The 12,701-nt window shown below is 46.1% G+C and overlaps 1 protein-coding gene across 1 annotated transcript in view; it reads right to left on the reverse strand.

Moving 5' to 3' along the window:
- The window catches only part of LOC103305709 (NACHT, LRR and PYD domains-containing protein 3-like), a 58,385-nt gene that overhangs the window by 19,455 nt on the left and 26,229 nt on the right, over positions 1-12,701 (reverse strand). Inside the window, exons 7-8 of the mRNA XM_008175124.3 lie at positions 8,734-8,904; positions 3,761-3,934 (exon numbers count right to left, since the gene is read on the reverse strand). Coding sequence (XP_008173346.2) covers positions 3,761-3,934; positions 8,734-8,904 — 345 coding nt within the window. The remainder of the gene's footprint in view (positions 1-3,760; positions 3,935-8,733; positions 8,905-12,701) is intronic.

Consider the following 12,701-nt stretch of genomic DNA (forward strand, 5'->3'; position numbering starts at 1 on the left):
CAAACACTGGCACCTCCTTGACTATGTTATAGTCAGAACCTGAGACTATACCAATGTCCATATAACACTAGCTAAGAGAGGTACCAATCACTGTTGGACAGACCATCGATTAGTAAGATCAGTCATGTACCTGCAGCTTGCTCAATGCATGTGCTGAAACCATAGGATATTCCACTCATCGGCACCAGTTTGATGAAAACGAGGAAATCTTAGCATTAATTCAACAGAAAAGAACTTCATTTTGTAATTGGCAAAATGATTCTAACAAACGAAAACATGAGGCCTATCACCTGCTTAAAGCCAAAGTCCAAAGGAGGCTACGGGATATCAAAAACAAATGGTGGCAAGAGACCTCTGAGATCCAGTGTTTCGTAGAGCAGGATGACATGGGAAGCTTCTTTCAAGCAACAAAAGCTATATATAGGCCAAGCTCCAAAGGTCCGACCCCCTTATGTTCTCAGGATGGCTCCGCTCTCCTCAAGTAGAATGCAGCCATTAAACAATGCTGGAAGGATCACTTTGAGAGCCTACTAAACTGCAAATCCATGGTCTCCGAAGATACCATTGACTTTATTCCACAACACTCAGCAAATGGAACACCTTGCTGATCCCCCGTCTTTTGAGGAAGTCCGGCATACCATCACTCAGACAAAAAAAAATCACAAGGCACCAGGCCCAGATGGCATCCCAGCTGAGGTTTTTAAAGCTGGTGGAACAATGCTCCAGCACAAACGTTGCCAACTCCTTGACAAAATCTGGACCCACGAAGAAATTCCACATGATTTTAAGAATGCCAACATTGTTACAATATTTAAGAAAGGGGATAAATCATTGTGCAGGAACTACAGAGGTATTGCTCTCCTCTCCATCGCAGGGAAGATTCTTGCCCAGATCCTACTAAACCACCTCCTCCCCCTTTCCGAGGAACTCCTCCATGAATCACTGTGTGGCTTCAGGCCAACCCGAGGCACAACCAACATGATCTTCGTGGCAGGACAGATTCAGGAGAAGTGCAGAGAGCAAAACCAGGAACAGTTCATGGCATTCATTGACCTAACGAAAGCCTTTGACTCTATCAATCATGATACCCTATGGAAGGTACTGTGTAGGTTTGACTGTCCACAGAAATTCATTTCCATCATCAGACTACTCCATGATGGGATGACTGCCACCATTTTGTACAATGGCTGAGAGACGGAACCATTTGCACTGGTGTCAAGCAGGGATGTGTCATTGCTCCAACATTCTTCTCCATTTACCTTGCCGTGATCCTGATTCTCATCTGTGACCACCTTCCTGACAGAATTGGGATTGAGTATCATATGGATGGCAAACTCTTAAGTCTTCAATGTCTCCAAACAAAATCTAAGATCATGAGAATTGGCATCACTGACCTTCAGTATGTATATGACTGTCATTCTTGCACACACAGAGGCCGACCTGAAAAGCATCCTAAATCTTTTTGCAGATGCCTATCACAGCCTGGGTCTCTCAACATCGGGAAAACCAAGGTACTCTACCAGCCCTCACCTGCACAAACTACTCTTCGTACTCCACAAATCACCATCAGCAGAGAACCCCTGGAAAATGTCGACCATTTTCCGTACCTTGGCAGACACCCCTCCCAAACTGCCAGCACTGACACAGAAATTGAATACAGGATCCATTGTGCCAGCACATCTTTTGGAAGACTACTCAAAGGAGTCTTCAATGATAGGCATCTACAAACAGGTACCAAGATCTTGATCTACAAGGCAGTTGTCATCCCCACCCTTCTCTATGGGTGTGAGACCTGGGTAACGTACAGACGACATCTCAAGCGGTTGGAGTAGTTCCAGCAGCGCTGCCTCGGGAGGATTCTCCAGATCAGCTGGGAAGACCGACGCACTAACATCAGCATTCTCTCTGCAGCCAACATCAGCAGGATAGAAGTGCAGGTCATGAAATACCAACCTTGGCAAATATCATCCTTGCATCGAGGGATAGTCGAAGAAGATTTCCCTATAAAGGGCACCCAGGGGCACCCATAGTTGTCCCAGGTTTCTGGGCGTGAGCTTGAGCCAGTTCTGTTTTGTAATTTTAAGAGGAATGCCTAGATAATGAACCTGGCCCTCATTGCTGCTGGACAACTTCTGCAACACAAAGGGGCCATAAAGCTCTTCTAACCAGCCACCTGAGGATTCCCTCTGTAGAGGAATCCCTGCATGTCACAGAGCTGGCATTAGACCACTCCCCACAACCTCCCTGGTGTGTGTGTGTGTGCGGGGGGAAACCATGGCAGAGCTTCAGCAATCCCCAGTTCGTGTATTGGCACATTAGAGCCAGACCCAGGTGGGGGGGAATGACACTGCACCAGGCTCATTAGCCCCTCCCATTAGTTGACCTAATACCTCCCCCCTACCAGTGCAGGATTGGTCCCTAAAGTACACTTCCCAGTGATTTGCCTAGTCTAGAATGACAATGTCCAAAGTGATGGAGCTTCCACCACTTCCACGTGGAGACTATTCCATGAGCTAGTCAATCTCTCAGCAGATCTGTCAGAGCAGCCTAGCAGTGAAGCAGACACACCCTTCAGCTGTGTATCGTCCCTTCCCATCTCCACCCCCCATATCACCATCAGTGAGTTACTCGTTCCCCACCCTTCTCCGAGCTGTGAGGGAGAAAAGAGACAGTTGACTCCAGGGAGAGCCACCATCACTATGGGACTCTCTGCAGGTCCAATTACTGCTGACGGGGAAGGAAACTACTAATTTCATCTCTGACAGGGAGGCACCAGTGATCTGCAGGTCTTGCTCTTCATTGACAGATGGCTCCTTTCCCCACATCAGCCTTGAGAAGGAAGAGGCCAAGCATCACCGATGATGGGAATAAAAGGAGAAAACAAACAGCCCTGAGATGAGTCCTATCCATCTACACACTGATAGGCAGAGCTATGAGGTCCTTTGCCATTCACTCAGCTAGTGTTTCAGAGTTCAGCAGCCAACATGCAGGTCATTTGGAAATCTGAGCAGAAGCGTCACCATGGGTGTTGGAAAATCTGTTGAAAGTCCCCAGAGTTTCCAGGACATCACAGGCCAGCAGGGTGGGGTGGCGGAGTGTCCGACATGAAGAAAAAGAAACATATTGATACAGAAGAGGGAAGAACAATAGCTTTGCCCAGCGGGTTTCCCCCTTTTTTTTTTTTTAATTGCAAGTCCAACATGGGCACTCATTCTGGCCTGCCCTATTTGTAACCATAAAACACACACATCCCCATTCCCACTGGGCTGCACTTCAAAGGGTCTGTCTTCACACAGGTGGTGTCTCTCTGTTGAGAGCAGCTCGAATGTCAAAGGCAAGAGTCACCGCAACTGGAGCTGAAACGGGGGGTTCAGTATAGCCAGAGGGCCGAGTCCTCTTTTTCTCTTAGTTGTTTTAAATTAAATTGTCAGGGTGTCAAAAGTCATTTAAATAGCTATAAAATAGGTGTTCGCTAAAAGGTAAGAGTGAGCCCTTTTTAATAAATGCATTTTATTAAGAGTTGTTTAAAAAGAAAAAAAAAACTATTTATCCCCCCAAAATTGGGACTGTGGGGCCAGCCGTCTGCTGAGGGCTCAGCTTTACTTACAATCCCCAAACAAGGCAGGCTGATGCATGTTGTGAGCCACTGACACAAGTGCTGGAGAGATAGTAAAGGGATCAGACACCAGACACCCCCATGGGTGAGCACTTTAAACAAAGGACACCTGTAAATGCACAGAGGTGGCCAAATGCTACTTACATCAATCTCTGTAATTTGCAGTTTGGATGTTTCAGTCCCTCACACAGCTGTTGCACCGCAGTATCTCTCAGATCATAATTACGACACATCTCCAGCTCTGTCAGGCTCTGTTTGGTTCTGAGAACAGCAGCGAGATCCCTACCACAAGTGTTTTTGAGATGACAGCCTTCCAACCTGCCCAAGAGACGAAATCCAGACAAGAGCGATCACCACATGAATTGTGCTCATCACAGCTGTTCTGACAAGTGGCCTTGCCTGCCAGCCCCTCTCCTGACCAATCAGCACTGAAATTGGGCCAAGAGTCCAGTTCTAGCTGTGAGGATATTTTTAAGACAGCCATGCTTGGCAGCACATGCAGGTTCAGAAAGAGACAGAGAGAGAGCGCGAGCGAGCAAGCAATCACACTTTGGAGATGGCCCGTGCGTTGCTTCTAATAAGTAACCATCTCTCTCAGCTTTGTCTAAGTCTTCTTCATAAAAATCCATGCATATTACACTAGGCTCTGCCCCTAGCCCCACCCCTTGTCCAATGAGAAGCCAGTGTTGGGTGGGACTTCCTGATTCAGCCCCACTGCTTGCTCATCACCCTTGACTTGTCAGCATTAAGAATAAATCAGACATTTCAAGCTCCAAACCTCAGCCAGCAACCCCCACCTCTTCCCCTGACCTTTGAGTGTATCTACTTCATCTCAGAGACCGACGACAAGATCAACACTAGCATTCAGACAGCACAGGTTTTCCAGAGAAGCTGACAGAGACACTGCCTGATATGGTGATGGAGTTCTCAAGAATTGCCATTCTTGGAGACTTCAGCATTTACAATATATCTGATCTTGTCTACCCTTTTCACCCAACGATTGTCACACAGAGTCTCTGGGCCCACACACACACACACAGCTGGTCACACCCTGTACCTGATTTTCATAATGAACGTCGACATAAGCAACAATCGTTATCCTATCCCAATCAGACCATCCTTTCCATAAAATGGAGAGCAGAACTCTCCCCATCTCCAGGCAAAAGTTCTGGCCATGGTGGCCTGTCCCCAGAAGCTCACAGACCCAGCTATATTCACAGAATAATGGTGCCCTATCAATCAAGCAAGGGACATGAAGAACCAGTGAGACATCACAGTCACTGACTGACCACTGCCATCAAGACATGGGTTATAGAGTACCACCTCCCCTGTATGAGCCTCACAGAGCTCTATGGTTTCTCAGGTCCTAGAGACTTCAACCTCTTTGGTTGAAGGATCCATCTTTCCTTAGATTTCAAGAGCTGTGGCCTCATGTCCTTCAGGTGATGGATGCGAAAACGGCTGTCTGGGAAATGGGATGCATAAGCAGAAACAAAGTCCATTGTCTCTTTTTCAAGAATCAGGAAGGCTTCCTGGGGGTACAACCTCCGTCCCCTGTTGGGATTGTTAAGTGGCCACGGCTGCCACCCCCCACCCCCCCGCCCTCGACTTGCTAGTTTGATGGTTTTGTTTACCTTCTATATTAACGTACTGACCTCACCTTGCTCAATTTACATTGGAGACACAGTCAAGCAGGTGAAACAACATTCTTTTGTCTAGGACAGACTGGGCTTACACACTGCCTGCCAAATGCATTTTAAGACCATACTTCCAGCACACATCTATAATTCTTTATACACCGACTGCACATACACCACACAATAATACTAATGACCAACATGTCCCCAGTTTACACATGATCCCTTACATGACACCTTCTAGATACAGATTCTGACAACAGTGAGCAGGGACAGTGAGTGTGTCAGGCCTGATATGAGTTACGGCATGATGTGCCCTCTGCCAGCTGGCACTGAGGGACTCACAGGAGCCACCATGGTTGGGGCTGAAGCTGAAACCCAAATTGAGTATTTCAGCTCAGACAGGGAGGTTTAGAATCCTCAGGGGTCCCGGGGCCTCTTTTGTTTTTATTAGTTTTACATGGAAAGATCAAAGTATCAAAAGTTAGTAAAGTGATCTGTAAAATAGGCTGGTAGCTGAAGGTTAAGAGTGAGCTCTTTTAAATAATTATTAATAATTGGGGGATTTAGGGAGTCTAGGGGGTACTGTTTGCCATGGTGGAGCAAATCTCTTGTGCTCCAAAGCCATCCTCTGCATCCATTTCCATCCAGCATCGGGAACCCGCACCTGACTCCCCCCCCCCCCCCAACAAAGGAACAGGTACCCCAAGCCTTTTAAATGCCAATAGGCAGTGATGTGACTACTGTGGGCTTTGCCAGTGACCAAAAGATGAGGAAAATGGAGACGCCCCCCCTCCCACCCCAGCAAGAAGGCTGCCAACAAGGGCACTGAATCTATTATAGCCCTGTTGAAAAAAGCTTCTGCAGATACATTAGAAATCAAGACCACAACGACAACTATGCACTTGACTGTTACCTCAGCTGATTCCTCTCTGAAAGCACTAAAGGGACTGATGAATGAAGCTGAAGGAGAATATCAGCAGTGGAGGATTTCGTACAGGGGCTCTTGGCTCAGGTACAGAGAAGCCTTAAAGGCATATCCTCTGCAGAATGTAAGCCGGCAGACCTCAAGTGGCGCTCGCACCATAATAATCTGAGAAGTGTGGAGATACCTGAAGGAGCTGAGCAAGGCAAATCCCTAGAATTTGTCCCCCTGCTCCTGACATAGGCACTCAGCCTGCTGGGTGATTTTGAATTTGATCTGGAAAGATCTTAGGGACCAGGGACCTCTGAGATGGCCCTGAGAGCCAAACCTCATGCACTGATTGTTAAACTTCTCAAATTCATTATAAAAGAAAATACTGCAGCTAGCTCCTGATAACACACCTTTTGGGGGACACCATGAAATAAGACAATGATTTTTCAAGCTCAGCCTTTAGAAAGGTTAGGGAACTTTAAGCGACAAGTGCTTAAATATTTTATGAAGTTTCCAATTCAGTTCCATGTCAGGATTGGTGGGGAAGTGCCTCTGCTTCAAAAGACATTAGAAGCAGAAAGATTTTTAAACAGCCTGCAGTGACTTGAGCACCTGTTCTGTTTTACACCAAGTTTACTTCTCTATCATCGTCTGCTGTGCTTGCACACACAAACCTATCCAGTGACTGTGACTAACCTAATTCTCTGGGTTCTCGTCTGCTCCAAGCTTGTATTTTATTAATGGTTGGAAAACATACATCAATTCTCCTCAAATGAGGATGTGAAGTTCCCCAGCAGGGGAGTTCAGGGAAGACCGCACTCCAAATTCATCTGATGGGAGTGAACTGTCTGCAGAAAGGATTTATTTACACTGTATTTATCAGTAATAATCGCCTTTGCTCCTCCATTTGTACTGGGGAGCTGATGAAAGGCCCAGACAGATCAATATGAACAGTTTGTTTGGGGATTATACAAGGTCTGTGTGTTCGCTTAGCACCAAAGTCTACCGAAGAGATCACCGGACGGCGGAAGTACGCAGCCTCCTGCTCCATTGTAGGAACTTGAGGATGCCAATTCCACTTTGAAAAATTGGTACCAGAAGAAAACCCCAGCATGTCGCCATGTCTTGCTGTGGGGAGTCCTTAGTGCCCAGTAGTTTGACATTGCACACACTGGAAGTGTGAGAGAGAGAGAGAGAGAGAGAGAGAGAGAGAGAGCCTTCCTCCTTGCCAGACATCATGGAAGGTGTGTAGGAGCCAGGGGATGCAGCAGCGCCATCTACAGGCCAGTGGAGTGGAAGAGAAGACCAGCAAGAGTTGCTGAGCTACACAAACTAACCATTTCTGCCCTCCCTGTGATGTCTGTTTTTAAAATATTTAATAGCATCATTAGAGCCTTCCTTTGGGGCCCTGGCCAATGGCCATGATTATCATTTAAAAAACTTCAATTCCTTACAGACAGGGGGTGAGGTTAGTCTCCTAGATCTACAAAATTACTATTTGCTTTTCTCAGGTCACAGATGTCAGGCTGGGTCCAGTGTGCTAATGCCTTTATATCCACGTGGGTGGAAACCGAACCTGTGTTATTGCACCCAGTCCCCTCTGCAGGACTCCTTGTCTAATGGAGAAAAATAGGGAGCTCACCGTGGTGGCCACACACGCCATCTGGGCTGTCCTAGCTAAGAGGTACTCATTTCATCCTCGCCTTCATGCAAGGCGTCTCTATGGGGCAACCCAGACTTGCAAATTTGATGCAAACCTGTAAGTTGGAAGAACTGGCTGAGCAGGAGCATTGTATGGGCTTCCCAATTAGTCAATGATGAGGGCTTTGCTCCTTTTCTAAGGCTAAAGCAGTGCTATGACCTGCCACCCTCAGCAGAGTGGCACAACTTAAAGCTAAGACATGTGCTAATGTATCTGTTCTGGATATGTTTGGATAAAGGCTGAGACTGCATGAAGAGTGCCAGACCTTCATTGTACCTAACCACTCCTGCCTTTTCCCTCTCCCTCATTCCCTCTTCTATTTATCTACGTCTATTTTATTAATGTAACCTCCACCCTAATGTGTTATATCCAGGTAGCATCATCAGGTATTTGTGCAGCTTCAATGAGTTGTAAAATTGCTTAACTTTATGGTGACTTGATATGGTATTTGGGAACACATACAAGCTGTATGTGGATCTTCCCTTTTGTATTTTTTTTTTTAAACAGACTCTTTCTTTACAAAAAAATAAATCAACAGAAAAAAAAAAATCACAAAAAGTTGTTTAAAATATTTACACCCCTGCCCTCCCTCCCGTACCCTAAACATATATATTCTGCAATGACCAGGGGCTGGAGAGCCAGCTGTCCAGTGTGGGCCCAGATTTACTTACAATATCCATTTTCCAAACAGGGCAGGCTGGGCGCACGTTATGAGTCATTGATGCGGGTGCTGTAAAAACATTTAACTTTCATCTACTCCACGTAGCTGCAGGGAGCATTCATCAAACACCAGCAACACACCCTGTCAAGCACTTTACATAGAGGACACCTGTAAATCCAGAGGACGCCAAATGTTACTTACCACAGTCTTTGCAAGTTGCAGCTGGGATGTTTCAGTCCCTCACACAGCTGCTGCACTCCAGAATCTCCCAGAGGATTACCATTCAAGTTCAGCTCTGTCAGGCTCTGGTTGGTTCTGAGAACAGCAGTGAGATCCCCACAGGCAGCACCTGTAATGCAGCAATATTGCAATCTGCAGGAGAGAGCAATGCAGAGAAAAGTGATCACGGCATGAATGGGACTGTTCTGATAGGCAGCCCTGTCCAGCAGCCCCTCTGCCTGACCATTCAGCATCCAGAATGGCCCAGACATTTCAAGCCCCAAACCTCTGCCATTGACCAATGGGAAATACAGTTTGGGGTAAAGCTCCCTCTCGAAGCACTGTCCCTAGCCACCAAAACTGACTCCTGCATAGCCCCCTGCATCATTACAAGAGATTTCTGATAAAATTGCGAGAGATGGCAACAGGGTCATACATCAGACAATACATGGCTGAGGCGCCTAGTTGGGAATGATAGGTGGGCACGAGAGTCCATCGTTCCTCAGAATGGAGGAGGGAAATAACCTAATCTGTGTTGACATCAAAATGCTCAGGGTAAAAAGAATGGTTACTTACCTTACAGTGACTGGTTCTTCAAGATGTTCTGTGCCTGTGGATCCCACCCATTGTATGTGTTCACCCTCTGTGCAGGAGTTCAGAAAGTTGTCTCTAGCAGCATCCATTGGGGTCATGCATGCACCCTGCATAACCTCACGTTCCCCCTCTTGCGGGCATAAAGGGTGGAGCTACCCCACCCCTCGGTTCCTTTGAGGCTCAGATTCCACAGAGAACAACTCTGAGCTATGGCCTTGGAGGCCAGGTCGTGGGATCCACAGGCATTGAACATCTCGAAAAGTCACAGTTCCTGTAAGGTACGTCACTGTTCTTTCTTCTTCAAATTTTTGTGCATGTAGATGCCACTGTCAGGGTTCCTTCCCCACTCTGAACTCTGGGGTACAGACGTGGGGACCCGCATGAAAGACACCCTAAGCTTATTTTTACCAGCTTAAGTTAAAAACTTCCCCAAGGCACAAATTCCTTCCTTGCCTTAGTATCGCTGCCACCACCAAGTGATTTAAACAAACATTCAGGGAGGGCCACTCTGAGCCCTACCTCCCCCAAAATATTCCACAAGTCCCTGCACTTCCTTTCCTGGGGAGGCTTGAGAATAATATCCTCACCAATTGGTACAGGTGAACACAGACCCAAACCCTTGGATCTTAAGAACAATGAAAAATTAATCAGGTTCTTAAAAGAAGAATTTTAATGAAAGAAAAGGTAAAAGAATCACCTCTGTAAAATCAGGATGGTAAGTACTTTACAGAATAACAAAAGACTCAAAAACACAGAGGATTTCCCCTCTAGGCAAAACTTTAAAGTTACAAAAACATGGATAAACCTCTCTCTTAGCACAGGGAGAATTCACAAGCTAAAACAAAAGATATTCTAATGCATTTCTTTGCTATTACTTACTATTTTGCAAGACTAGATGCTTAGTTCAGATATAGCTTAGGGAGATGTATTTTCCCTGTCCTGTTTCCTTGTTGACTCCAGGAGACAGACAAAAAAACCTTTCCCCACAGATTTGAAAGTATCTTCTCCCCTTATTGGGGCTTTTGGTCAGGTGCCACCCAGGTTATCTGAGCTTCTTAATTCCTCTTTTACCTGTAAAGGGTTAACCCTTTACAGGGTAAAGAGGGATTTTATGCTACCCTTAGCTGTATGTTTATGACACCCACTCATGGTGATTACCCAGCAGGCTGGTTGGTCTGGAGGTCTGAGTCAGGAGTTCGTGTGAATAAGGACCGGAGAAATGCCCTGCCAATCTGAACATCTGCTGTCCATGCTGCTACCAATGAGTAATGTTTGGTTGGACTGAAGACCACATTGCTGCTCTATAGATTTCTACTAATAGTACTTCATTGAAACATGCTGCTGAAGAAGACAGAGCTCTCATTAAATGTGCAGGATGATCTAGTTTATTAAATTTGATAAGCTGTACTGATATAGTCAAAAATCCATTTAGACAGTCTCTGTGAAGAAATCAATCTATCTTTGACTTTACTACCATAGGCCACAAAAAATCATCTGGGTGAATTTCTAAAATACCTTCTTCTATTCAGTAGAATAGACCTCTTCTGACATCAAGCTCCTTCCTTCCTGGGAACAAAATAGTGGGCACTTGTCTTTGATAGCAAAAAGATCTATCTGAAGAAATCCCCATTCATGGGACACTAACTGAAGGACTGTACCTTTTATTGTCCACTCATGAGATGATGTGCTCTTCCTGCCTGGCTGATCCATCAGAATATTACACCTACCAGGAGAAGTCACACTATGATACTGAGTTGATGCAGAATCCATCATTCCCATAGCAGTATGGATTCTTGACAAAGAGTCCGATCTTGCTGCCTCTGTCTCTTGAGATACATGGCTGCATAATAGTCCACTATGATCTGTATTGACAGGCCCTTTGCAACTGGGAGAAAGGACCTGCATGCTAAATGGATAGCCCTCAGCGCCAAGACATTTAAGTGGCCTGCTGAATCCATTACTGACTCAATACCATGAGTCTGCAACTGAACTAAGTGAGCTCCCCTGTCTGGATGCAGTGGTGATCGGAGTCTTGGCAAGGACTGGAGTTTGAAATAGAATTCTTTGACATATATTGTTAGGGATTAGCTGCCACTGAAGAGACAAATGACCCCTTGGGGGATTTTAACCCTTCTTCATGTTGTGAATGCTTGGGTGAAATACTGATTCGATCTGTGACTGTAACAGCCTTAGCTCGAGTCTTGCAAAGGTTGTCAGATAATTACTTGGAGGTTATGTGGCCTAACAGTCAAAGATAGACCCTTATGAGTTGTGAAGGCAAATCTCAAACAGATATTAGTTGACAGATGTTCTGAAATCTCTCTTGAAGGAGAAAGACATTTGAAATTCTAGAGACCAAGATCACCCTGATGAATTCTATTGACTCTGTCAGAATTAGGTTTGATTTCTTTAGCTTGACTGGGAGACCCAAATCAATTAAAAAGGCATGGCATCCAGGCACATAAATTAAAGCATGTCAAACCTCCATTTGACTGCTCATATTCATGAAGAAAGTGGCCTTAATTTGCTGTAACTTAGTCTGAATTAAATTACAGCAAATCAAACACTGATCCCCTACCAAGCAGGCAAGGCCGGGAAGTAGCAGCGAGACATCAGAATGATTGACTGACCACTGCCATCAACACTTGGTTTCTGAAACACTCCTCCCCGATATGGCCCTCACAAAGCTCTGTTGTTTGTCTTACCTGGGACAGATGGAGCAGGAAGGAACAAAACCCAAGTGTCAGTGTTTCTAAGAAGAAACAAATAGCTGCACAAAGAATTCTTCACATCTGCTCATTGGCCATGGCAGAGGCCAACAGATCCTTCTTCTCCTCTGCCACAGCAGCCACTAAGTCACATCCCACTGAATTATTCAGGACTGTCAATCACTCTGTCAACCTAGAATGTCTCCTCATTTCCATAGCCCAGCACCAGTCTCTGGGAGGGGCTTCTACCCACTGACATCCCCCACCCCCCTTGGCACACGGACCCCAGGGACAATGGAGGATGTTCTTGACTCCTCTTGTCTTATACTTTCCTTTCCTTTTGCCACCTCTGGAGATGCTTGAGACAGATGTGTAGAAGCCTTCTGAGGAGGAGAAGGTGGCAGGGGGTGATGCCCACTCAGCTGCAGAAGGAGCAACTGAGGGGGTACAAAGAAGGCTATCCTGTCTCCCCTGAGAGCCCCCTCAGAGGAGGAGAAGATGGTGACTCCTGCCGAGGGTATAGAAGAGCAGCACAGCTCTGGCCTGGCCTTTGGAGATCTCAAAGCTGCAGCTGGACAGCATGATGGATGGAGAGGCAGATGGGAACACCAGCCAGGAGCATTAACTGAAGAGGAGTGAGGCCAAGCA

This window comes from Chrysemys picta, chromosome 4 (assembly GCF_011386835.1).
Source record: "Chrysemys picta bellii isolate R12L10 chromosome 4, ASM1138683v2, whole genome shotgun sequence".
NCBI classification, from domain to species: Eukaryota; Metazoa; Chordata; order Testudines; family Emydidae; genus Chrysemys; species Chrysemys picta.